The following is a 27,775-nucleotide window of genomic DNA, read 5'->3' as shown; positions in this document are numbered from 1 at the left end:
GCCCCATAAAAAAAAACTTTGATGGTGTGGGAACCATCCTGTTGAACGCATCAAAAGTCTCCTCCTTTTTTAATATAATATCGAATATCGTGTACAGTTTTTAGGGAAGCACGCTTGTTAATCAGATAAAGTTTTATGATAGCTGTTATATTTTTAAGAGAATTATTATTGTGATGCCCCAGTTCAAGCAGCGTCAAAAATTAACTCCTATTTTAAATTAGAGGCCACACTTTATTGGTATTATTCTCTCTGATAGGGTCTTTGGGGATGCATTGTTAATACAACTCTGACGCATGCTTACCTACTGAACAATGGGATCTCTAGAGGGTAGGTCGACCCTTTTGCAATAATAATTTGTGTTTTATGACTCTAGACCATGCTCAGTAGCAACACTAGTAACTAACAAAATATCGATTTTCTTCATAAACTTAGTGGTTTAAGTAGTATAGATATTTTGTTGTGAAGGTTAGTAAGTTATACTTCCGAAATGGCGATTCCGATTTAATGGCATATAAAAATGACAGTCTTCTAGAGCGAACCATTGCATAGAAAAAATATGGAACAAGACAAACTACGTAAAGGTTTAATAAGATTACAGCTTGCAGGTCACTCGTCCGGCTTGAATCTAGCCACATGTCTGCACGCTCCGCGCTCGGTGGCGTCAGTCATTCGCGTCGGTGAGACGTCGCGCGTCGCACGCGTCGATGCGAGGGACATTATCGTTAACGTTCCACATTCAAATTCAAAATTTGACAGAATAGTGACATATTCCTATCCGTAATTAACTTCTTAATCCAGTGAAGCAGAAAATTAGTTGCCAGTGCTATTTGTGATGTTTGATACAATTTGGTTATTATTTGAGCGGTGTATGTAGAGACAAGTGGATGTGACCTTCTGTGTTAACACAAAAAAGGAGTTTGTTTTAAAACTTGCCAGGCACAGTGTTGGATAATGAATTCGAAAAAATTGGAGTGTTTCGATGGTGATTCAGCCAATGAGAAACCAAGTCTCAGCTTTTCAGGTGAGGTTAAAGTTAAAGCTATGTAAGTTAATATCAATGGTACTCAAGTTGCATCGGAATTATACTTACAAACGGATCCATAAATAGCAACTCTAGTAACACTATTCAAGTGAATTCTTAGTATTTATAGGTAATATAAGTAATATTGCCTTTGATAGCCTTGTGAAGAAACGTCACTATCGTAACTGATAAAGAATGAAGTGAGAACAATCACCTATTAAATAAGTCTGCTTTAAATTGATTATAATAATAATGCATTCAACATTATTATGATTATGAAACTATTTTTATTTTGGACTGCCACTAGAATGGTGTCAGTGGCAGTCGGTTTACCCTACTGCATGATTTTGTTGAGTTACAAAAAAGTGTTTGTCTTTACTAAGAAACATCAAATTCAGGAGAAATAAATAAGTACTTATATTCTAGTTCTGTGTTATCAACAGGTTAGAAGAATAAAGGTTTGCACTTGCGCAGAAAACATTTTGTAAATATTTAAGTCCACCAAAAAAAGCTATGGTACATATTTAAAAAAAAAAAAAATGAAGTATAAAGTAAGGGGAGCTATTTATTCTTTATTGACTAGATAAAAGCCACGTTACAGAAAGAGCCACTACACTACGCACTGCACCAGAAATTACATTATTCTTAAAATAAACAACGAATTTGTTGTTCACAACAAATGGGCTAATAGTTATTTCTCCGAAAAAATAAGTAAAATTTCACCACATTTCATAAGATGCCTATAATTTTTGGCATATGATCGTAGGAGTGGATTACTCATAGATTGCATATCCTGTCTTTCTGAGTCATTAGGTCTAGCCCCCTGGATCACCCACGCTGTATGTCAGGAAGTAGGCATGCCTAGCTTAAATTAGGTTTGTAATTAATGCTGAGGCAACTATTTAAGAGCAAAATACTGATATTATTTACAACAGAATAGCAAAAATATTAGTACCTAATATTAATTCCGTCTGCAGATCATAATATTTTTAGACAGAACAAGTAATTTTCAGCATTCACTTGCTCTTCTATTTATTGCTGTTTATGCTTGTCAACAATTAAATTCAGAAACATACGCAGTTCAACACAAAAAATATTATTAAATAAATTATAACTTTAATTACTACTCCTTTTCGTATTAAAAGTAACATAAATTCAACTAATAATGCAATTTTGTAAACATTTTGTCTGAACAATCTAAATTCAAATGGAAAAAATAATTATTAATCTGTGTGTGTACATAATACAAAATTATTAAAAGGTGTGAATTGATGTAATCAATCAAAATATCCGAAACGCGCACTTGATGTGTCAATGTCAAAAATAATTGACACGCTCAAATGTCAATGTTGAGGTGATTTGAGCAGCTCAATGGGTTTGTTACTATTCAAACGAGTAACGTATCATTTACATAAGTATAGTGAAGCAATAACTATGAACAGTACAATGTTCTTCTGTTTACAAGTGGTAGCTTACAATATTTTTTTCTATTACCGTTTACCATAAATACCATATCCAAAAAACTTCGTGATGGCACAACAATTTTTTCTATAATTTTTGATGCGATTTTGTTCCATCGGTCCTTTATATTACCCACTTAAATGAATTAACCAGTATAACTAAACAATTGAAGTGATGTTCATACATATAATTAAACTTTTTCTCGCATTTTGTCTGCATCATATGTTTATTTCTCCAAATCTTATCTCAATATTCTCTTTTATCGATTTCTGTCTTAAGACTTTTTTCTATTTCAGTATACACAGCTACTAGTTAATGTAATCTAAATTTCGTTTCTGCAATTTTTATCAGCAACCCTAAAATCTTGTCGGGCATAATAGATAAAACTAAATTAACATTATATGCGCGCGCTTGGACCAGATATTATGAAAGTAATCTCATTGACTATTAATGTGTGATTGAAATTGACCTGAAGATCATCACTTGTCATACAAGTTGCTTATCGGGTTGAGTCGTGTCAAGCTCGTTTGATTTAAATATAAGATACTTGATATCTTTTAATGCTAACAAACCAAAAATTATAACGTTTTTAAAGAATTTGTTATCGTGTGACTTTCTATTAATATCATCAAGTTTTTTTTTAATTTTAGTTTCCTTCTTGTTTCTGTCTGGAAATCGCTTTAATGTTGGTACTTTTTCAATTAGCCAATTGTTATAAATATAATCAAAACTTGATACAAAAATATAGTTATCACGTCCACATTTCATTAGACAAAGTATAAGCCAACACATTATTATATTTAATTTTTCTCTTGTTACGATTCTTACAGATCTCCATGTTTTAGAATCCAAAAGCTATATATTGTTCTAATAAGTGATCAACAAAGTCGTATTTTTTTTTGCAGCTGACTTATAATTGTATGTATACAAAGTTATTGGTTCACTGATCACCGATCACATTAATTGGCACTAACGAGCCGAAATCGAATAAATTGATAATGAATAGTCGCGAGTCGTCACTTCGATTAAAACATGTTTGGCGCGTTACAGATAAACATATGCAAAAAATAAATTTACATAATGGAGCTTCCTGAATTAAATCAATATAAATTACTCAACGATACGTGCGCCATCTTAGAAGAAATTAATCAAAGCTGAAATTCATATACTATTCATGAAAAAATGTATATAAACTTGAATTAGAAAAATGTATTTTTATTATGTTTAAATAACTTGTTTTAAACTTGCTAGTAATACTTTTTTTTATTATTTATTTACGTAGGGATTCTCTACCTTACCGATATTGCCAAATTAAAATACAATTTGAAAACATCCACAAAACTATTCTGATCTTTCCAACGCTCTTCAATTCAAAGTAAGCTTCGTTCAAAAGTATGTTTTCTATAATACTTCTAATGTGTCTGAAAATATTATTCCATAAATTTGTCACAATTATAGTAACATGACAATTAAGGCTCTTTTAAACGATAATAAAACTTGACGGTAAGCCCTTCTGGCATAATAGGGACCAACACTGTTTGAATGAGTTTCTTTCGGCATTTCTTCTCAGCAGTGGTCGTTCCGAAATGCTAGTAGTTTGTAGCTTTGGTAAACATCATTTAATTTAGATTATGACGTGAAAAAGTGCCTGTGAAGGCCTAATTTCTGAATAAATGATTTGATTTTGATTTTGATTTGATTTGATTTTGAGCCGGCCCAATAGGAAATAATGTATTTGACCATCGAGCTATTCTAAGTAGGTAAATTACCCATCATTACAGAATCATCCATGGATAAACGGCTTAAATAAGCTTTCACTGCGAGCTTTAGATGTCTTGGCGGGAAGTACATATAGAAAAAGTCACGGCATGACCATAATGGTACTAAGCTACTTAAAGTTGTAAAGTACATTTAGTTTTACAAGTAAATTTTATGATCAAATAATAGTTTTGGTTTAACATTATGTGCTTCCATGGGAACATCAGTATAAAGCTCTATGCTTGTACCGTTATCAAAACATTATTAAATTTCACGTATCACTTTTAATAGAATAAAGTACCTGTCGTTAATTACCTCACTTAGTTCAGATTTATTAGTAAAGTCACTGGTTCTGGCATAAGGGGGAAACCCGAGAGTTGGTATCTTTTTCTCGTCAAACACAATATATGTACTTCATAAACAATAGATACATCGTGGATGCATCACTTAATTAATTGATTTATGAAATGATTTATTGCGTCAAATAATAAATATAATTTATTTTATTAAAGTAAGTAAGAGTGGCTATTTTAGAATCTAATTCAGTCTTTATTTCTAAGAGTGTTTCCATTCAATCACTGAAGGTTAATTATCAGCATGATCAGATTAACTTTTTCGCCATAGCTTAGCGTAATGTTCACTAGTCCGGTATACTTTTCATTTTACAGTGACTGCCTTTCATCATTGTATTGTCAATAATATAATATGTTTACTACTACCCCTTCTTTTCACTACTTTTTTCATCCAACCCAAAGGTTAGCTGGAAGAAATTGCATTTGCGACATTTGTACCATGGTTTGCATAAGTTTGCAACAGATCAGATTCAATAGTTTCCAACGGTGGCAAGAAAAATCTTTATCGTCACGCTTCTAATGTCTAACTAAACCATTGTTAATTGCAAGACATTTGCCAGTTTCCAGTAGAAAACCTTATCTTTTGTACACGAAATTTCACAATGCATATCGTCCTTTGTAGTTTTAAGGTAATCCTCCACTAATCCGTAAACAGAGAGGCGCGGCGCAAGCGTCGACGGTGTGGTCTACTGATTAACTACAAAGGTCGGTGGATGGTTGACACGTTCTTTATCTATGTTATACTTTTTTAACACTTCCCTTACAAGTCTTGGTGCTTCAGTTTGATACGATTTTACTGTTTGAATGCCGATTTTATTAAGGGCCACATTCTTGGAAGCCAATTAATATCTAAAATTGTCATGTTAAAGAACGTACCTCGTTAGTATTGTAACCAGACAATTTAAAATTCAAACATTTTACTGTCGTTTAAAAAGAGAAGAAAATACATATGATATAGCAAAATAAGGCGCATTATTATTTTCCATTCTTATATATACCTTTAGGTTTTAAATAAAACTATTAGTAACTGTTTTCAACAATAAACATGAAACGGTTTCACTAGCCCTGCCTACTCGGGTATGGACTCCTCATTCACACTAAATTTAGCATCATAGGTCTATTTTTAGACTTCACAAAGGATACTATAGGGAGGGCCTCATACAGCGTTGCCATAGTTTAAAATCGGATGAACACAAAAGCTAGGTACTAAGGTACATATTATATTGGTGATCTCAAACCGTTGACACTCTCAAATTTAATTATGTTGGATCAAGGCCTGACTCATTTTTTACTATGGCCGTGGTGAGAATTCAAGATAACATTTGACAGAGATATATTTTATTAATTAAAACTTCATATAATTTTAAAAGTTTACGTACACACTAAATTAATGCTAGAGGCATATTTATATTAGAAAGCCTACTTTTGTCAATATCTATTAAAAAGATAATTCAAGATTGAACATATTTTGGTAGGAATCGAAAACCCTATTGATGTCTATAGATAAACAAAAGACCTATTTATTAACAGCCCTAATATTTTAAACTCACTTCATTGTCTTTAACAAGACTGCATGGGAAGTGTACCATATATAAAAATAAAAGTCATCGCAGCCTACCCATCGATCATAAAGAGCAACGAACTTTATCACTATCACTATACAAATGTAATCAAGATAGTGAATAAGGAAAATATTGCCAGGTATTTTAGGAAAAAAAAATATCAGTAAAAATGTTGTTATTAGTAGTATTGATTTTGTATGATTCAGATTTGAAGAATTTATTAGACAAAAACGGTGTGTAAACTTCGCGCGGAATAGGTATGAAATATAAATAATATATAGCAATATAATAATAATATGGAAAAAGGCTATGTTGCTCTTGAATGTTCAACACAACTAAATTTTATCATAGAAAGAAATACATCTTGTGTATTAGTTGGAACTAATTATCTTTCTAACTTTTCTGATCTATCTATCATAGATCAGCAAATTTAGGCCAATAAAATACGAGTAGCGAATACTGATAAACATTTACCCAAACGTTAGAATAAGAATAAGAATAAGAATAAGAATATTTATTTGTGAGACATAGGTAAGTACATTATAAATACAGTTGAAATAAATTAGTGGGTAGTATCACTATGCTCTGTCTTTAAAAACTTACAAATATTATTAAATTGTCATAACGTGCATCACTAAAATGTATCCAAGGTAACAATGTCAACATCAATCATTCAAATTTATTTTAAACATTTGTCATTTAAGAAATCTTCTATGGTGTAATAAGATTTTTGAACTAGGAGAGAAGTCAAGCGTTTCCTGAAGGTTTTCACATTCTCATGTTTTAAATCCCGCGGCAATTTATTGTATATCTTTGGCGCCATACAGATAAAACTATTTCTTTTCATAGCTCTTCTACAGATAGGTGCACAAAGTCTGTAGCCCCGTCTTTGGGTATTTTTCCTAGTACTTATAGATGCTAGTGTCGGAAATAGGGACTCGTTTGATTTTACAAAACTAGCTACTTCTAGTATATATAGTGATGGTAAAGTTAGAATGCTAAATTTCCTAAAACTATCCTGGCAACTATCTGTACTTTTTAAATTCATTATTGCTCTAATGCACCTTTTTTGCGCTTTAAATATTAAATTTTTATTTACTGAGTTTCCCCAAAAAATTAGGCCGTATCTTAATATAGATGACACAAACGCGTTATAGGCTACCAGTGCCGTGTCAACACTTGATACTTTCCTGAGGTTTTTTATAGCAAATGCAAAACTATTTATTTTCTTACATAGTGCATCAGTGTGTGCTTTCCAATTAGTTTGATAGTCCATTTGTACACCAAGAAATTTAGATGTGGATACAGATTCAATTATATCATTATTATGCCTTGCAACAACATTTGGTATTTGTGTGTATTGTCGAAAATGCATTATTTTTGTTTTAGTTATATTTATATTCAAATTGTTTATTCTCAGCCAGTCAATTATTTTAGCAATGGTATTATTAATTTCTTTTTCATATGTCAATTTATTATTACATTTAATCAATATTGTGCTATCGTCAGCATACAGTGTCATTGGGTGTTTAGTACATTCTGGTAAGTCATTTATATACACTATAAATAATAAAGGTCCCAAAATTAATTGGTAAAAGGTTAATTTGATATTCTCAAATAAATTCTTCTTTCTACCCTAGACCACAAGGATCGAAACAGGTTTCCCATCGATTTTTTCCAATTGCGATGACCACGCTAACAGGTGGAATAAAACAAAGAAAGAAATCAAACCTAAGCAAACTGAAACCTGGTCCAAACAGCATACTAATTCCCTTCCTATATTTACAATGCTTTTAGTTCCTTTATTTGATTCTCATGTGTGTTGAGGTAAAGTTAACAATATGTTCTGTGATTCCCTTGGCTACCTCCATCTGCTAAGTATTTCTCTCTGTACCGTTTGTTTTTTTTATTTACTAAAATTTGTATATTTCGTGTAATTTAGTTATGTCGCCGGGACCACGAAGTGGTACGCTAAGGAATTTTCACCTCATTAAATAAGGGTAATACAGTGATTTTATGTAAAAATACAATCTACCTATATCAATAGATAAACATTTATATAGATAGTATTTTTTTTATGAAATAATTGTATTTTTTTCGTAATTGTATAACTAGAAAGATAGACGTGGAAAAAAATGTGATTAAAAATATGGAATTAATCGATCCCACGAACGATGAAATGATGGAAAATAATAAGAAAGGTGATGTGTTATGTATCAGTTTCAAATGTTTAGCAGATGAATGGTACAATTTGAAAATATTACAAACAGTTATTAAATAAACTTGCAATTACTTTGCAAATGGAAAAGCCAACAATTGCACAATACATACACGTATTACACGTGCAACAGAAGAGTTGCCTATGAGCACGAAAATAAATTAAACAAATGTTTATCCACTAGCAGTAACTTCAAATCACCTTGAAACAAACTTTCTCGTTTAAATATTAGTAAGTGTCTAGCCTGCCACACTTTACTTAATAAAGACAGGGAATAGGTTGAACACAGGCGTGGTTCCGTGACCCAACCTACGACAGGTAGTTATAGAAAGGTGTGGACTTATGCTGACCCCAAAATCGCATAAATAGAAAGCTAATGAATGATCACCACTCCATAGACCTGAAATTAAAGCGCATTTTAATATTTTAGATACATTAAACTCAACTAAAGACTCAAAAGATAATCTTAAATCTTTCAGTGGAGAAGGCTTTCTCTGCAAATCGAGTAGAAAGTGGATACCAAGAATTAATAATTGAAACATAAAGCGAAATATTTGAGGTAAATTTCATCTTTCTAAATCTATGTGCATATTATCCCACGCATGTTATTATATAGATTAGACATAAACTTTATTGGCACAGATTTAAATTTATTTTGATATACATATGCTACTATCACATTTTGAAAGCGATTGTTGCTGAATTACGCAAATTTCAATAAATTGATTTTGATTAAATTTGGTATATGGATAAATAGGATACTTTTTACTCTGAGATTCCCACGACGGCAGCGGAGTCCCTGGATTCAGCAATTATACTACAAAATTATACTACTAAATACAAATAGAGTGACATTTATTTTTAATACATTTCGCTAATTCTCAATATCTACCTCCCTTTCAACACCTTCATCACTATATTTTCCACATCCCGTTCAATACTACCATAGTTTGACTTCATTAGATTTTCCAAGAACTTTCCATATTGTTTTTCTTCTTCATTATCACCAAGTATATCAGCATTCACGTCGTCCGTTTCAGATTCCGCTATATTTAAGGCATATCAGTAATATAAATTTACTTTCTTGGGTATATAAAACCGTAGACGGTAGGTACCTTAGTTGGTAAGTTTACTTTTTCTATAAGCACGGTTATCTATGTGCATATTCTATGCACTAATGCGTATGTTGTAGACCTTGACTGTATTTCTTAATTGTTAGAACGTTTGGAAGTTTTACATGTGTAGTTCTATTCGTTGCTGAAAATATTATTTCTAACAATAGCTACGCCTCAAGGCTTTGTTTACAGGAAATTTTGGGATGAAATGTTTTTATGTGCTCTCTAAGTCAAATTTCGCCTCTGCATTAAATTTCATCGAAAGTCATTAGGAGACTTTGTTTTCTGAACCAAAATCTAGTACGTAGATTTTGGTAAGATTCTTTTTACATATAAACATGATTTCAATTGAAATTTGTTACTTTTTATGGCAAATTTATAATTGTTTTTCGCATTAAAAACTGATAAATCGATCTCTATATTTAATGTTGTTTTATACTATGTTTATGTACAATAATTTCTACCCACGTATCATGTTAAAAGAAGAATTTGATCGCAATAAAATATCAAGCAATAATATTTTATCTCTTTGTGTACAAATTCCTTCGTTAAATAATTACTTTATTCGTTATTATACCACCCAGAGAGATTATGTTGTCATTAAAGTCTAGCGTTGCTCAAATAATTTAATTTATTTTACCTCTTGTTTAGATGTGACCGAACATTATAATAAATATTTGAAATTGATACGTTACAATGTAAGAATCGATAACCATTAGGACTACATTGTGCAATAAATACAGTCAAGAACACAACAACTTATTCAAAATTATGAACACCAGTTAATAAAGCAGATAAAACCAAAAACTGATGCAAGTTTCGGTGTGTAACGCATAACCGAAACCTTCTTTAGGAGTCACATTATCTATTGGTGAAAATCGTACAACAATCCGTCCGGTACTTTTGAGTTTATCGCGTTCACATCAACAGGCAGCTAGACAGGTGTGACTTCTTTTTATAATGTGTAAGTTAAGTTAAAGTATAGTAAATATCTACCTATCTTTTCTGATCTACCTATCATAATTACAGCCACCAATAAACGCATAGTATTTGAAGATCTTAGATAAGCGTTTATATCACCTAGCTAAGAAATTAAAAGGATTAGTATATAATCCTTTAAATTAAAAGGATTATATACTAATTACTATATTAACAATGATTTCACTAGATCCCGATTTCAACAGAATTTTAATCATAGCAACTTTGTGTTTATAATGCGTTTACTTCAAAAGCTAACAGCTAGGTTAACCACCAATGGACGAGCAATCAATTTTAATGTTTATAACCAGAAAATGCAATACAAATAAATTAAATATCCAGCGAAACATTTCATTCTAACTTATTGCCGGTTTTGTGCAGTTAGTTATAGGAAATAAAACTTAATATCAACTTGCTGGATCATAGTAAAATATTAAGAAAACTGAAGAATAACATGTGATATTGATTACAGATTTTTTCGATTTAGATTCTGTGCCATAATTAGCTATTATTTTTATTTATAATCCACAGTTGGTATGAAAAATTATACAGTCGATTTAGTGTCATACGACGAGACACAAGATGTTTAACTTCTTGTAACTGCTATAGCAGACGTGTGTCCGAGTTCACTTAGTCCAAAATTGCGCATTTATTAGTAAAGTAGTACAATTAACAGCACATCAAGTGACCCTGTATGAAACTCTATGGCGCGGTTAAAGCGGCGAGTTTGCAATGAATTTGGGTAGGTTGTTGTTGCTATTAATCTTACAACTTTCCCTAGTGAACAAACGTTAGTTCAACATAATTGTACTTTGCCTAATACTTCAACAATTTCAACATAAAATCGTTAATAAGTATGCATACCTGCACAAAAACCCAAGGTGGTGTCCTTCAGCTCATTCAATTTTTCATTAAAAAAATCGGATTAATTCCATAATTAGCATATCACAACCGAGTGATTTATTACCGAGGTGCGCCTGCGTTGCGTCGCACTGTCATAAATATTGTGATTACATTATTACAATGATTTCCTTTGATCGATTTAGACGCTATATACCTAATAATGAAAAATCAGACGAAGTAGAAGGTACTGAAAATCATAAAATGAATAAACGAGCAAATTGTAAACAAAGTCATCAAACATAGCACGTGATCTCACGATTCTCTATAATAACGTATATAGAATCCGTACCACGAAAGAAGTCCCGCAAAAGTGGCGCTACTGTCGCTGCAAATAATCATGTGGCCTATCTGTTAATGATAGTTCCTCATATTTCCACGGGCCTTTTTACGTAGTAGTTATACAATACTCCACGCGAAGCAATGGAGAAAGTAGTTTGTTTCTGTAAGCAGTAATGTAGTAATAGGTAATAGCTCCCTGTCACACCACAGGTACGGTTACTAAAAAATTGTATGTTAAACCTAGTTTGTATAAAAATATGATTGTGTAACGGCTTATGACCCGTTATCACGAAAACACGACTTTCAGATTGAAATTTCTATAACATTAATTATGAAGTGCGTTGAGTGAAAAGTTAAGAGTAATGATTGTTCAATACAGAACATATAAATAAATAAGTTATTATTTTAAGTGGCAACATTTTTTGTATTTTGTTGTGTTGGCATCACTGCCATATTTTTTTCCTTCTTCTCGACTGTCATTCAAGCTAAATGGAACGGTTTTGTAATTTAATTTAGTTAAATATAAAAAAATACAATAAAGTATAGTCATGATCATTACATAGTCTAAAACAAAGTAGCTTCCTGTGTTTGTCAATCCATATGTATGCTTAGATCTTTAAAACAACTCACCGAATTGGGATGCGGGTTTTTTAAATAGATAGAATGATTCCTGCCAAAGGTTTTAGGTATTTAATTTATTATGGAACGGAACGGGCCACTACTCACTTATATAAAACTTTTTCGTAGCTGACTGAAAGATAATGCGCAGTTGCAACTAATTATTTAGATAGCTATCCTTTCCTTTATTATATTTCGATGAATACAATCTATTAAAATCTGTCTACGCTACAACTTCCAATATAAAAATATTCATAGTTCCACAGTGGTATAGCGCTGTCGCTCTATCGGTTACTTTATAACACGTTAATTGAAACAAGATCATCTATAGACCAGCGGGAGATCCCGTGGGTGTTCAAATTAGTCTTTCGTCTCTTTCACATATACTATTGTGAGCGAGATAGGACGTGGGATGCTGTCTGCAACACAGCGATAATGGTGTGGTTTTACGTTAGGTTGACCATATTTTGTGATTTATTTAAATTACGATGCATTTTAAAGATTGTGTACTTTGTTTAAATGAATGGAGAGAGTGTAGAATCTGTACATTAAATTACTCATATTATAATGACAACTTCTTTGACAGATACGTTACATAGTATAAAAAACTGTAATTTTTTATGTACCAATGCAGTTTCCCGCAATTTGTCAAGAAACGCTGCCAATTATCCTTACACATTATAAAACAAAGTTCGCGATAAACTAAAAAATACTACACGTATTTTCATGCGGTTTCTATCAATAGATAGCATGATTCGTAAGGTTTAGGTGTATAACTTAATTTTACCCGAGCTAGCTATTTATAATTTGCTTACTTATTAAAAAAATATATTAGTATTTATTTTATTATCACAAAAAATAATACAAAAACAATATACATGTACAGAAATAAATCTGCCACATGCTTCGTCGATAAAACGACATTAAAATATGCGCGTTTATTTTATTTTTAACATCAAAACGTTATGGTCACCCTATTTCCATCCACATGTCAAAATATCCCGATCCCACGTACATTTACCTGTTAATGGTGCATAAAAGGACCGAAAAAAGTAGAAATTGGAAATGTGGCTATGTTTTAAACCGATGTTAATTGAAATCGGTTCAGGCTTGCAGGCTTTGAGGCGATTACTGCTGCGAACTTTTATTTCATTGAAATAGAGGTGATAATTGGTTATTTCTATTCTAAATTTGAATACTTACGATGGTTCTATTTTTGAATACTTTTAGGATCATTTTGTTTAAATGACGAATCTGTTAAGAATTTGAATTGAATTTGTTTTGATAATATTCATAAAATATATATTTTTCATTAATAAAAATATGTTTCTTTTGTTATAGTATACATTACTTTTTTTACCAAGGTTTTTTTACAAGATTTTATTACAGCTTATTATGGTATAAGCTTGAGTTGAATGAGGTTTAAGTATTCATAAAATAAATAAAAACTACAAATTCTATAGATACAAATAAAAAAAACCTTACCATTAACAGTTTCAAATCTACCAAATCAAAAATCCAATACCAAAAACCTTCAATCAACAATGTGTGTGCTTTTTTATGTTATTTATCAATATAACGTAACGGTATTTCGCTTCCTAAGATTGGCTATAGAATTATAAATTTGCTGTTATTCGGTTAATGATACGTGAAGCATTCTTAACTTTTATTTCTATTTTACAGGTATGTACCTAACATCTGTTGTATCGGGTTTCAAGAAGCCCTTTCTGATGTATCGGTAAGTGAAAAACAAATACATATTACTAACTAATAGTTTCAGATGTATTAAAGTCAAGAACTTAGATATAATAAATATTAAGATAGATAAAATAAATATTAAGCTGTGACGCGACAAAAAAACCATCATGCAGTAGCGTTCTCAGAGCAGACAGAGGAATTTTAAAATAAGATGGTAAAATTAATTCTTGTCTTTGTTAAAAATTGCAATGAATCGTTGAAAGGTAACTTAGGCTACTTTTCTATGGTTTTACGCGCCGCTAGTTAATAATATATCTATTTATAGGCTATCTGGTGATTAGAAACGTATGTCAAATAAAATAATTTGTAACGAAACAGCCGCCACGAAAGTTTATAATAGAACTATATCTTGTTGAAATATCTATTGTTGTAACAAATGTTCAATTACACTCACTATAATCTTAAAGCTTATTATAAAGTCCTTATATCGAATATCAATATGATTTAATACAGGTTTTGATCGGCTATTCACAACTTGTGTTACATTGAATTATTGATAAATGTTAACAAGCCACTAAAATGACTGTTTAGATTATCTAACACGGACAAATATATATTATTAGATTTAGTTTTGTATATATTTGATTATTATATTCATGTATTAATAAAATGTATTGTGAACCAAGAATAACCACAGCAATACAGCGCGGTAACTCGGCTAGTGTTTTAGATACCTTTGCACCGGAGATAGATATGTTAGATTTAAATTTTTAATTTATTGTATGTTTTATTTTGCACGTTTGTCAATTTTACTACCAAAAAATTACACTTACTTATTGAAAAGATGCGCGACACGCTTCATCAATAAACAGAAATAAATACGCTACACACTTTGTCAATTAAAATAAGGAAAATATGCGTTACATGCTTCGCCTTATTATTAATTTTTTTGTTTCTAGTAGACCTCAATTAAAACCCCAAAAAATGTATTTACGTACTAATTGCGCTCCGGGGCTCTCGTGGAATTTTTGGGGACAAAATGTATCTTTTGTTCTATTCTAGGTTATTTTCCCTGATCCCCAAATTGCAATTAAAAATCGGTCTGAAAATTTTGCATGATTGAGTAATAAACATCCACACGCACTACCTCATCCACATTCACATCCAAAATGTGCAATTTATAATGTCAGTATGACAGAAAATTATAATAAAATAATTAAATAAATATACCTGAACTGAATGTTCTTAAAAACCAAAGTAATTGTTTTGTAGAAATCGGTATTAATATTTTAAATCGACATGTTACGCAATTTGCCGGTAACCTGAAAGGGTACGAACAAAAGAGTTCACAAAACGATTAAGCCATTTTCGACTTTCATCGCATGAAAATAAGATTTTAACTGATTTGATTTTGTTACGTAAAAAATACTTTTGACATTACTCTTGGAGTGAGAAGAAAGGTATTGGTGTAGTGAATTTTGTGCCATTATACACTAATTAATGCTTGTGGTCGATCTTTAGTGTAACTTCGTGTCATATAACCAATTTTTTTCTGTTCTGTTTTATTTACATTGTACGTCTAGATAGATATTCCCATGACCTATAATAGATTATCATATTGCATGAGCATTTCTATTAACTTTAAGTAATTTGTGAAGTAACTAATAATATTTAATGATCTATACTATTATTATAAAGAGGTAAGCGTTTGTATGTTTGAAGCGGGTTATCTCCGAAACTACCAAACAGATTTGAAAAATTCTTTCACCATTATAAACGTACATTATTATTAACCTACGTATTTTGTCTCAAAATTCCAACGGGAGCGAAGCCCCGGGCAACATCTAATATTATACTGAATAAGTCCTTGTCCAAACTAATATTATAAAAGCAAAAGTCTGTCTGTCGCTATTTAGATAGAGTTTAAAAATCATTTAGTTAATGACATGAAGGCAAATATAAGCTGGCACGAGTGGAGGTGCGGGCAACAGCTTACTTCCAAAACATGTAGTGATTTTAGGTGTGAATGTATTTTACCTTTCTATGAAAGAAAACATCGCTGAAGTAAGTTAGCATAAGACAGTTGAATTTGTTATTCTTCAAATATGAGAAGACTAAATATAATAATTTGAAAATGTTGTAGTATAAACTTGAAAGTAAAGTTGCCATTATTGTAAACAAATATCATAAACGAACATAACACTATTATGCTAAGATGTTTAAAAGTAAATAAATCTAATTACTAATTATTTACTGTCGTAAGCCTTACCTAAGTCAGTCCTAAGTTAGCTAGAGAACACTGCACTATTCAAAGCGACGGTGTATCAATAATATCAAAATTAAATTATAAATAAATACATTACGACAAATCACACAGATTGAGCTAGCCTCAAAGTAAGTTCAAAACTTGTGTTATGGGATACTAACTCAACGATACTATATTTTATAACAAGTACATATATAGATAAACATCCAAGACCCGGGTCAATCAGAAAAAGATCATTTTCCATCATGACCCGACTGGGGATCGAACCCGGGACCTCTCGGTTCAGCGGCAAGAACTTTACCAATGCGCCACCGAGGTCGTCAAACGTCACTTATATTGACGATGTAATCACTTGATTACGGCAGCAAGATAATATGCATGCATTTTGGTATTTTCGCATCACGGTGCATCACACTACTTGCATTTTCTTGCTCAACTAGGACACAAGTTTACGGTCTAGATAGTAAAATTTAACAACAGGAAAACTAGTAACAACTAGAAATAACTGATAACTGGACGGACATACACCGTATAGAATTTACTATACGTCTTAATGGCATCTTATCGATTCTACGTAACTGTATTTTTTGCACATCGATTTTATAGTCGTAGGTTTTAAATTTTAATACGTTTTCCTTGAAGAGCCTTTAGGATTCATTATCATAATCAGCTGTTTTAGTGTCCCCACTGCCTGGGCACCGGCCTTTCTTAAGTGGGTGAATATCACGTGCGTTTTGAACTCCGCCGAGGGCTACCTATCATTTTTGTGTTTATTAAATTTTGTACCATACATAGTAATCAATTTAATTATCCTATTTTACAAATAAGTAAAGTACAATGTTAATTTAATAAATGTTTGATAAAAAAAAAATATTCTTTATTCAAAAAAATGTGCGACACTAATGAAACGCTACACGCCGCGTTGAAACGGTCGTGAAATTCACCTAAGTATATTTAAGACGTATGATTATGATCACCACGCGGGTCCAATTGTGGTTTTTGACGACAAAATTACAGCCAGAACCAATAGCTTAGCTTAACTTTCGGAGCACGGAGGAGTTAGAAATTATGACCGATCATAACGAAAGTGGCTTAACTGCTTCTACAGGCTTCGCGTGCGAATCGCTGCGCCGCTAACTTTGTGATTATTTTTACCTAAGTGTCAAAAACATACAATTAAATCAAGAAATCGTTTAGTTTTTGGTGATTTTCTCGTCAACTCTTCAAGAATGGAAGGTTGAGTCTATTAGGCGCCTCATTGCACATTTACGGAAGGATATAGATGGAGCGGTCCATTTTTAGGACAGAATCACATATACTATAGTAGTTTTGATGGTTCAACACTTGCTGCCGGTGAAGGAAAACATCGTGAAGAAATCTGCACTCTAGTTGAATATCAACTTGTGTATGAAATGGAGAAGGCAATGACAAACCACTCCATTAATAGTGCCAAGAAAGTCGTTGTGTGTGTTTCATTCTACGTAATCACGACCCTCAGCCATAAGGTATACCATAAGGTTTACTGTTATTATTTAAACTCACTTTACGGTCTTGTCATTGATAACCTCGGTAAAAAAGTATATTAACATGTTCTTGAAAGATACAATCATCAACGCGTCTAAGTTACGAGGCGTAAACGTAATATTTTAAATTTTCTGCGTGCGCGCCGTGTAACCATATCTGACCTAGTTTGGACAACTTCAGTTTTGTTCGGATTTCTTTACGAGATAAATGACGACTGTTGTTTTCACTGTTGTTGAGAGGTTTAAGTTTCACTTCTATGTTCGGCTTTTACTTTTTTTTACGACATGGACTTGATCCGAAATTCTGAATTTTTGACATTCAGAATTTAGACCTTCATAAAGGCACTTTTTCACGTCAAAGTTTAAATTAACTATCACTACGTTTTGTAACTACCAGAGCTGAAAAGAAATACACGCAAGCAGAGTTATTATATACACTTATCTCTTACGAGACCCGACTATACGAGACAATATTGGGTTGTGTCGTATTCAATCGATGCAAGCTCCCAGTTTTATACCTTTTGTGTACAAACCCTAAAATGCAGTTAAACTATTTCTAGATTTACCTAGAGGTACCTTTTGTAAAAAAAAACATTAGATGACAATCCGCAAACTCTGACAGCAAGTAAATTTGTTAGCAGTATAATCCACACTTTCAATCGAACCAAAAATAAATCAGCTTTCTTCGCGTTCTGTTTCCAATAACGAAATAATAACACGTCGAGAAACGCCCCATAAATAATATTGATTAATATTGCGGTTTGCTGCAAGTTTGTTGTAGTTGCATCGGATGCTAGTCTCATTCATGTTCGCGGAACAGAGATGAGCAGATTAGAAACTGATTTTGTCTCATTCTCTATGAATATATTTTATCTTAACCTATGAATTTTTAGACCTTATCTTATCTTTCTTTTTTATCATATGTGTTATTGCTAAAACTGTTGTCTGTTTGTATTCAGGTAGCTAAAAGGCATGTCATAATGACTTTGACTAGATTAGTCCGCACGTCCGTTCATGTTCGTGGAAATGAGATGAGTTCTTTAGTGACTGTGGACTTTGTAGACCAAGATTTTTTCTTTCTTGTCGAGTGTGTTATTGCTAAAACTATTGTCATATTTTGTGCATCTGACATAACTTTTACGACTACCGCCATCTATTGGCAAGCAGATGCTTGCAAAACCTGAACTAAACAGTTTCCTCAGCAGCAGGTTTCCTCACGATTTTTTTTCCTCATTAGGAATAAATCTATGAAAACTACGGGTGTATAAATTCATACAATTAACAGGAAAAATGTTTCGTCATTTATTTCGGAGCTTTTATTATTTTGTAATTTCATAGATAACCAAACTTAAATGTAAGAAATATTTAATCATGTATATGTTACGGCTAAACCACGAAGTGCGGCTATAACTAGGTTTCGCCGGCTACAGCTACGTGCTTATGTTCGGCTAGAACTAATTTTAGCCTTTATCATTTCAGCTAGACTAGGTGTATCTTAATTAAACACTTAGATATCCATCACTTCACATCATTCAGGTTCATCACATACAATATACAAATCAAGTATATCTGAGTCCCAATTTCTCCTTTCAATAGTATACCAAGTAATTCAATCATTTTAACGTTATTACTTTATAACGACTTATACCCGTCCGCGGGCATCGTCAGTTTCAGCCCTATAGATTCAAAGGACTGTAACTGGACGGAAACAGACCAGTTCTGGAAACAGACCAGTTCTGGACTAGGTACATAATAAAATGACCGGCGTCATGCACTCCTCTTTATGCACCGTTACCGGGCAATAGAGAAAGGGACTTTCACACAGGGATACACGCAAGGGCTGCCGTTTTTGGAGTTAAGAATTAATCTACTACAGTATTCTGTTACAATCAACATTTGATTTGACACACTTAAGGATGCTTACTTTGCCTCGTGAGTAAATTGCGATAGCAATAGCTTTCATTGGATCCATCATGGAACTGTTGCAATAAATTTCCATATGCTTAGAGATACAGTTTAAAATGTAAGTTTTAGATTAGATTCGACATTATTTTCAGCCCCTAATTTCTTCCGTTTTAAATTTCTACGGTCCTTTGATAGTCTCGTCAAATAATAGATTGATTATTTAAAAGTAATCTAGAGGTGTATAAATAAACGTTAAACATTTGTGATCTCTCACTATACGGCACATTCTCATGGGGTTTTGATAAGGTTATTTAAGAGCTCTTAGTATATAGTCACGTATAGAATCCGTATGGTAGCCCAAAATTCTTAACGGAATATAGGGAACTGATCATGATCACTAAAGAGTTATAATATTTTATATTCTGTGGCAGAGTTTACCTCTAGTGCCAACATGAAAAAAAACGTATGCAACAATTTTTTTTTTTTAATAATGTCATTATAGTTAGAAACGTACAGATTAATGATATTGCTAGCCCTGCATCCGTATCAATAGTAGATGTACTGATTTATACATTATTGAAGATGTTCATTGAGATATCGTGAGTAACAGTCATAAACGCGTTTATTTTAATAGACCTTTCACGCGCTTGATAATTTAGGTTTGGTGACCATTATTCAGTGCCTTCTCGTTCATAACAGAATCTAATATCTATTCTCAAGGGAAAGGTTAGAAATTTATAGGATTAAGATATGCCATATTTTAATAGACTTGCTAGAAAATTCGGCATAAAATATTATGCGTGCATTTGGATTGTAAGAAATTACTCCATATCGCAAGCCCTGCGGCAAATACGATAAATATCATTATTTTGATTTCAAATTTTTCTTGTAATTCATTCCACATTAGAGACGTCTTCATTATACTATACAAATTTGTTAATATCATCTATACAATCTAATTCACAAAATTTTTTGAAAGTTATACAGCTTAGTTGTGATGTAATGTAGCTCTATTTGATCAGCTAAATAAGTGGGCAAGATTTTATAGGGACAAGAGTGGGCAAGATTTTATTTTATTTAATCCAGATTTATATTTTCATCAATCATTCTTAATCTTTGCAATCCAGATCAGCTCGAAGTGAACTAATAAAGTTCAAGTAAGTAATGTAAAAATCTTGTAAGGCTAATGCGACTTCGCTGTTCACGTTAAAATCCTTCTGTCTATTGTTATTACAGCTTAAGTACAATACCATTATAAACGTAATCACTTTTCACCTACGCAGGGCTGACCCTTCCAGCTATACTATTATTTTTGTCCCTTATCATTTCTTTCCCGATTTTATCCTCAGCCACGAAGCTTCGTAGCCCAGGTTCCGCTTCCATACTTTTTCTTCTAAGAACGATCTTGCAATTTTCGTCGTCGTTATTTGCATGACCACTGGCACGCATATCCTTCTTGACGACAACAGCTCAACTAAACTCATACTAAATATCCTTTATATTCATTAATTAAAGGCAAATTCTGTATAGTGAAATCTATTTTTGATGTGCAAAGATGATAATATATCTGCGCTTTACGAATTACTAGTGGCGTTATTAGAATTTACGTGAAATGTTCCTATATATGGTAAGTTTCTACATTACATATATCAGTGATTTAAATATCTCTTACAACATATGCCGCTGTAGCTTTATATCCATGCCTAAGATAGCGGTGTTTTTGATGTCAGATCTACTAATAAACACGCAAACTTTGATCTAAGATAGACATAAAACGTATGACTACTATGCACCTGTTTTTAGATTTTCTTGATAATTTTGCTGATCACGCAATAGTTTTTATATAAGTTGCTATATATTTTCCGTGACGCAGATTAAACGTTGATGTTTTATGTCAAGGAATGGCGAAGCAGTCATAGCTACTATTGATTTTTGTTCAAGCATTTTCAAGTCCTTATGACTTTGAGAGGAGGCGTGTGGTTCCGCCCTTGAATAGGACCACTCCCTATCCTCTTGTGGATGTTGTAGGTACAAAGCCAAAAAGGAACACCTGATAGACAATAACAGCTTTTCCAAAGAGGGTTGACATTAGGTAGTCAGCCGGTTGTAAATCACTGACGGATCTTTTCGATATTTTATGGTACGTTTTATACTCAGAACCCTTGCTTTACATTCGTCACAGCTCCGAATGCAATCAAGAATACCCGAATATGAAAGAAATAGAGGAAACTAAACTAAGAATGCAAGTCATTGTATCTTCTTTCTGGAAATATCGAATATAACTCAGTATGAATCCTAACAATCAATTTATGACTCCCGTACGATCGTGACCCAGAACTGTTCCAATAAAAAGGTACAGATAAGCGCAGGAAATAAAACATCAAAGTGCAGATAAGGAATGTTTGGAGTGCTCTATTTGTATGTACTATTATGTCTAAATATATTCTCATTGAAAAAAGACCTTATCTCGAGGAAATAAGGATTGAGATTACTATAGTTTTAGGCGTAACTATTACTTTTGATGCAGTCAGTGCACGGTGCATGTCAATCATGACTGTCAATATAGGGCGATGTTGTAACAAAGACCTTTTTATTGGTAACTGGATTACTTTATATGATTATACACGTGTTCTCTATCCCGTTCATAGCTATCTTGTACATCAAGACTAAAATCTTCTTTATGATGAAAAATGTCTTAAATATAGTTAAACCTTCGGTTATCATAGATTAATTATAACATCAAATTGGCAAATTGGAAGCCATGCAATATTTTGACTCGGAAGTACCCTTATAAACCCTAAAATGTCAATAACTTCGATTAGTACTTTTTTTAATTCTTACTTAGACCCTTGTTTTCGAAGTTTTGTGACTGAGAAAGTAATCCAAAGAATGCGTTTAGATTGTAAAGATACTTATCTTTAATTTATCTTGATTTTGATATAAATACTCTAAAATTCAAACTAGTTAGTAATAAACCGATCATCATAGATAATAATATATTTAGTACAACCGATAAAACAGGGTAATATGGCGATAACTACCACATTTCCATTATAATCAATCATCTAAGTGAAAACATTACTAATTGAGCATCCTTACTTTCTAAATACCTATTAAATCTCGCGACTGCAGTTCATCTGAGATAACTGAGCGCAGTTCAATGCAAATTCGAAGTAACCTTTACTATATCCTAGTGGCAATAAACGTTTATATATTCCATCCATTATATCGTCTATGGACAATGTTATATTAGCTAGGAAATACTTTGTCTTTTACTATGCAATATTTTGTTCTTTATATATTAAATTTTAATATTTTTGTCATAATATAATTTAATTTTGACAATATTGAATCTCTTTAAGTATCAGATCAAAATTTTGCAAAAATTTGCTCCGGAATAATAAATAATAATAATAATAAATATATTAGGACAAATCACACAGATTGAGCTAGCCCCAAAGTAAGTTCGAGACTTGTGTTACGGGATACTAACTCAACGATACTATATTTTATAACAAATACATATATAGATAAACATCCAAGACCCGGGCCAATCAGAAAAAGATAATTTTCCATCATGACCCGACCGGGGATCGAACCCGGGACCTCTCGGTTCAGAGGGAAGCACTTTACCACTTCGCCACCGAGGTCGTCAATACGGAATACGTATTTTTACAATTTTAAATTACCGAAAATAGAAAGATATTTATCTTGGTATAAAAAATAACGGTTTTACAATAATAATTAATGATAATACAGATGAATTGTAAATAAGTAAATAAAAATGAAACTACAAGACAGTAATACAACTAAAACTAAAATAAAAAATATTAAATATAATAACAATATAAGGTGCTAAAACTGTTGCTCCAAAAAATTACTCAAGTCTTACATATCCGATGAGAATCTTATTGATCAAACATAAGAAAAACAATGTTATTTATATGCATCCTTATAAGAGTTTGGGAGGATTAAATCAAATTTAAAAGAAACCAGAAATTTAACAAGAACATCTAAAAGCCGCACATCAAAATGTAAGTCCAAGTAAGCATCGTATAATTCATGAGCCATTGAATTCCTTTTAGGGATCAACTCGAAAGTGATCCCAAAAATGTGGTCAACACTGATCACCAAAAACGGACACAATCGTTGCGATCCAGTTTCTAATGGTACCTCCTTGCGAAGAATGGGGTATTCAATGTCATGCGCCATGAACGAGCATGTGGATATGAATCTTTTGCAGATTTTAACGTTGGATGTGCTACTTTCCCTAGTAGTGCGAATAATTTTGCCACGCCACCTTAAACAGTTCAAACAATACTGAGATTTTCGTAAAGTACATTTATTTTTATATAAAAATGAATATAAAGAGTCGTCTCTGGACGACGCTACATGACTGAAAAATCAACTAAGAAAATATTCAGATAAGAGAGAAACATCATCATCATCATTAATTAATTTAAGAACTTTGTTTTTTTGGGTAACATAAGAAACATATATATATTATATGTGAAAATATATAGACGAAGAATATACATGAATTCTTTTATCTCTGAGAGAAACGAATGAAAATGTACAATTGTTTCTCATTTCCAGAAAACTGTGTAATCATCTTTATCTACATTATTTGTTTTAGATTTATTTTAAGTTTCTTTTTTCTTCACTTTTTGACTGCGCAAATAAATAATTGATTTTCTTTAAAATAGAAAAATTCCACTTTATATATGACATGTTAAAGTACATAATAACAGTACCAATTATCAATGTAGGTATATTGTAACATAAACCAGTTTTAGTTTTTTCTTAACATTGGAAGCACTGAATGGGATCTGTGACATTGGCATCAACGATAGGTGTATCTGAACTGTGTCATTGCCTCCCAAGTGTCTAGTATAATATTAATGTTCCAATTAACATTACATTGGTTTTTCACCTGGCTCTTTTGTCTAATACATGCTGTACATTTACCAGGACTACTACGACGTTCTAATATTTTTGTGACATGAAGTGTCACAAGCATATATTTAAATTATAGTTTATTTTTAAGTGCATGCATGATTCAGACTACCTACTTTTCTATATGTATTGTTATTTGGTCTAACGCCACCATTTTGTTTTCAATATATTCCTCAACTACTTGCTTGTCCTTTTTGCGTTTAACATCGTACGCCTGTCACTTATTGGTTTTCTCTGTATACAATAAACTGAAAACGAGCAAACTTGGATATTTCGTCAAAAAAAAGTTGTAACTACGGTTTCATTAACTTTTTCATTGTTTCTGAATTTAGTGGAATACCTGATGTTAGCTACTACGCTAGTTGTAGCCTCGATTTGTAACTCAAAATAACTGGTTTGAAGCGGTTAACATTCAACGTTTTCCATCCTTCATAAATTCCTTTGCCCTATAAGATTTTTTACGTGTGTCTAGTAACTCGTTGGCACCGATGAAACACGTTTCATGTTTTTGTAGTTGTTGTGTCCCACTGCTGGGTAAAGGCCCTCCTTTCGTTCTCTTTTTTCCACAAGCACACCCCTAAGATTTTTAGCTACATTTTATTTATTTTTTTCTGGTATTATTTCTATAAAGTGAGAATATGTTTCTATTCTTTCTAAGTTTTTCAAAATCCATCAAGTCAAGTAATACAGGACGTTCAAAATAGAAAGTGTAAGAAAACAGACTAAAATCCCACATCTGAGAATACCATTGTATGTAAACAATGCTACGTTACAGCCCTACTAGAAGTGTTAAAACAAAATATGAAAATTACACAAGGAAAACAAATTGATTTTACCTGTCGCAGCACGTTGTTGGGATAATATAAATTGCGATTATTTGACAACTGATTACACGATATGACTGTCAATATGAGTATATACTTCTACGCTTTCTAGAACCTTAACGTATTATTAATAGTAGTGCATTTCAAAAATTAAAACCACGCACTTGAAAATATATGCGGTTTCGTTCGTACAACAAAATGTAAACAGCATATTTTTAAGCGAATGAAAATGATGTAAAATTATGGCCTAGTCAGAAAAAAACCAAGAAGAAAAAATAATATGAAATCCTACAAATATTATAAATGCGAAAGTTTGTGATGATGTATGGATTGTTATTCTTTCACGCAAAACCTACTGGACGGATTGTCATGAAATTTGATACACGGGTAGAATATAACCTAGAATATCACATTCAATACTTTTTATCTCGAAATTCGTAGGTAGTATAAAATAAGGCAGATGTCAGTACTCGTAAAATCGAAGGCTGGTACAGAAGTTCACTCGATTGACAATCTGAATCAATATGAAAAAGTCAAATCGATTAATGGATTTATTTAATCTTAACCGTACAGTTATGTAATATTTTAATTTAGTTTGTTCAATCTAGATGGCGCTGTTCGAAATTAGAACTCGACATGGTTTCGTTTTTGCTATATACCTGTAAAGATGCATTGATAATAAATGTTCTATCTTCTACGTTCCGGGAGTTTTGGCTTTGATTCAGATCACCCAGGCTCGGTATACCTTTGGCCAGATTTGCAAAGAGAAGTTTCACTGCTGATCTCTCAATATTGTTCACTGTCACTGATATCCCCCTCGTTGCCTTATAAAGATGCCTAAGATAACATTCGCAGAAATGTATTATTTTACACGTTCGTTATCTTGACATCTCTATATTTGGACATAGCATTGTCCGTCTGTCTGTATGCTCGTTGGTTTCACACGGAGTTTAAAAAGATAATGGTGATATGATTTCCAGCCATTTATTAAATGCTAAAAATGGAGTTTTGATAAATGTAACTACGAACACTGATGATTTATATTGTTGCCAATAAATAAAAATCATGAACATAAAAACCACGAAACTATAGAAAACTGAATTTAATTTCCACAAACACTGTGACCTGATGAAGCAGGCAACGGCAAAGTGAGCTATATAAACTCCTATGCTATTGTAATAGCGGCGAATTTGCTATGAGGGTGATATGTTGCTGACTGTACTCACTCAAGTATTTTAGAGAAGACACAGAACCAAATATAGGTGTTAATAATAACAAAGCAGTATCAATTTATCGGTACAATGTACTTGAGCCAAATTGTTTCTGATTATAGTGATATGCAAAATATAATGATTTTCTGAATCTTCGTAATCATAGAGTGTGTCCAGACCTATGTTTACGCTTGAACTATAAACTGTAAAGAGCTCGGTCCCATTACTACGTTGCGCTCCGCCCTATTCCGTTGCGATGACGTCAGTCCACGGTTCAACGTAGAAATTGCATAAGAGTTTACGTCGTCACATTAAAGTCAAAATCTTTAGAAAACAACGGAGCCGCAACGTGCTGCGTCGCACGCACGTAACAATGGAGCCGGGCTGTATTGCCGGCGATATTCCATCGCCGAGTTCATACTGATGGCGACGCGAAACTGACCTACATTGCTTAGTATGTATAAGATCTTTTATTTACCGCAAGAAAAAAAAAACAGCAATGTACGTTGAAACCGCAAAGTTTGGCGTATTTTATGCCGATTGATAGTATTCAGAACAAGACAACGTGTATCCAACATAGCGTAGCGTGAAGAGCGAAGTGAAAGAAAGAAACAAAAATATTTTATTTGATATCACAAACTTAAGTATTTATATACAGGATTACACAATTTGGGCGATTTTGTGTGTATACCAAAAAGTGTTGTTTTTATCGAAGCTTACTTGCAGTTGGTCGCTACGTCGACCTATACCTACTGCTTAACCGAAGGAAATATGGCGACAGTCACAATGACCGAACAGTCGAAACAGTAACAGCTCAGGTGGGAACGAAAAGTTACTCGAAAAGTGGCCAGAGCGGTATATTGCTCAAGGTGCCTGAAGGACCTATTGAGAGCGTTCTGTTGCCGCCGGGCGGTATCGAGTGAACGCTGAAGATGTCCTATTTATTACCTCGCACTCGATTCCGGCGAGTGCGCTTTCTGCTATTCATACGAAGTTTTGTACGACATCATTTGTCAGTATAACATACATGAACTTTATGGCGCGATTATAGCGAGTTTGCAATTTAGGGTAGGTTTGATGTGCTATTGACTGTACTAAATAACGTATGACAATGATATCAAGCGGG

The 27,775-nt window shown here is 32.6% G+C and overlaps 1 protein-coding gene across 5 annotated transcripts in view; it reads left to right on the top strand.

The window, feature by feature from the left end:
* rols (rolling pebbles) overlaps window positions 1–27,775 on the top strand; it is a 243,653-nt gene that overhangs the window by 99,229 nt on the left and 116,649 nt on the right. For 2 of the 5 annotated variants that reach the window (XM_053748884.2, XM_053748886.2), the window contains exon 1: window positions 656–1,021. The exons of 2 other annotated variants lie outside the window; for them this stretch is intronic. In XM_053748884.2, the coding sequence (XP_053604859.1) occupies window positions 952–1,021 (70 nt within the window). In that variant the 5' untranslated portion in view covers window positions 656–951. Of the gene's footprint in view, window positions 1–655; window positions 1,022–27,775 lie in introns of those variants that run through there. One more of the 5 variants, XM_053748885.2, reaches the window with a different exon arrangement.

The sequence above is a fragment of the Plodia interpunctella genome, chromosome 8, assembly GCF_027563975.2.
Source record: "Plodia interpunctella isolate USDA-ARS_2022_Savannah chromosome 8, ilPloInte3.2, whole genome shotgun sequence".
Taxonomy (NCBI): Eukaryota; Metazoa; Arthropoda; class Insecta; order Lepidoptera; family Pyralidae; genus Plodia; species Plodia interpunctella.
The sequence above is the reverse complement of the archived record's forward strand: the minus strand, read 5'-3'. Positions and strand labels throughout refer to the sequence as shown.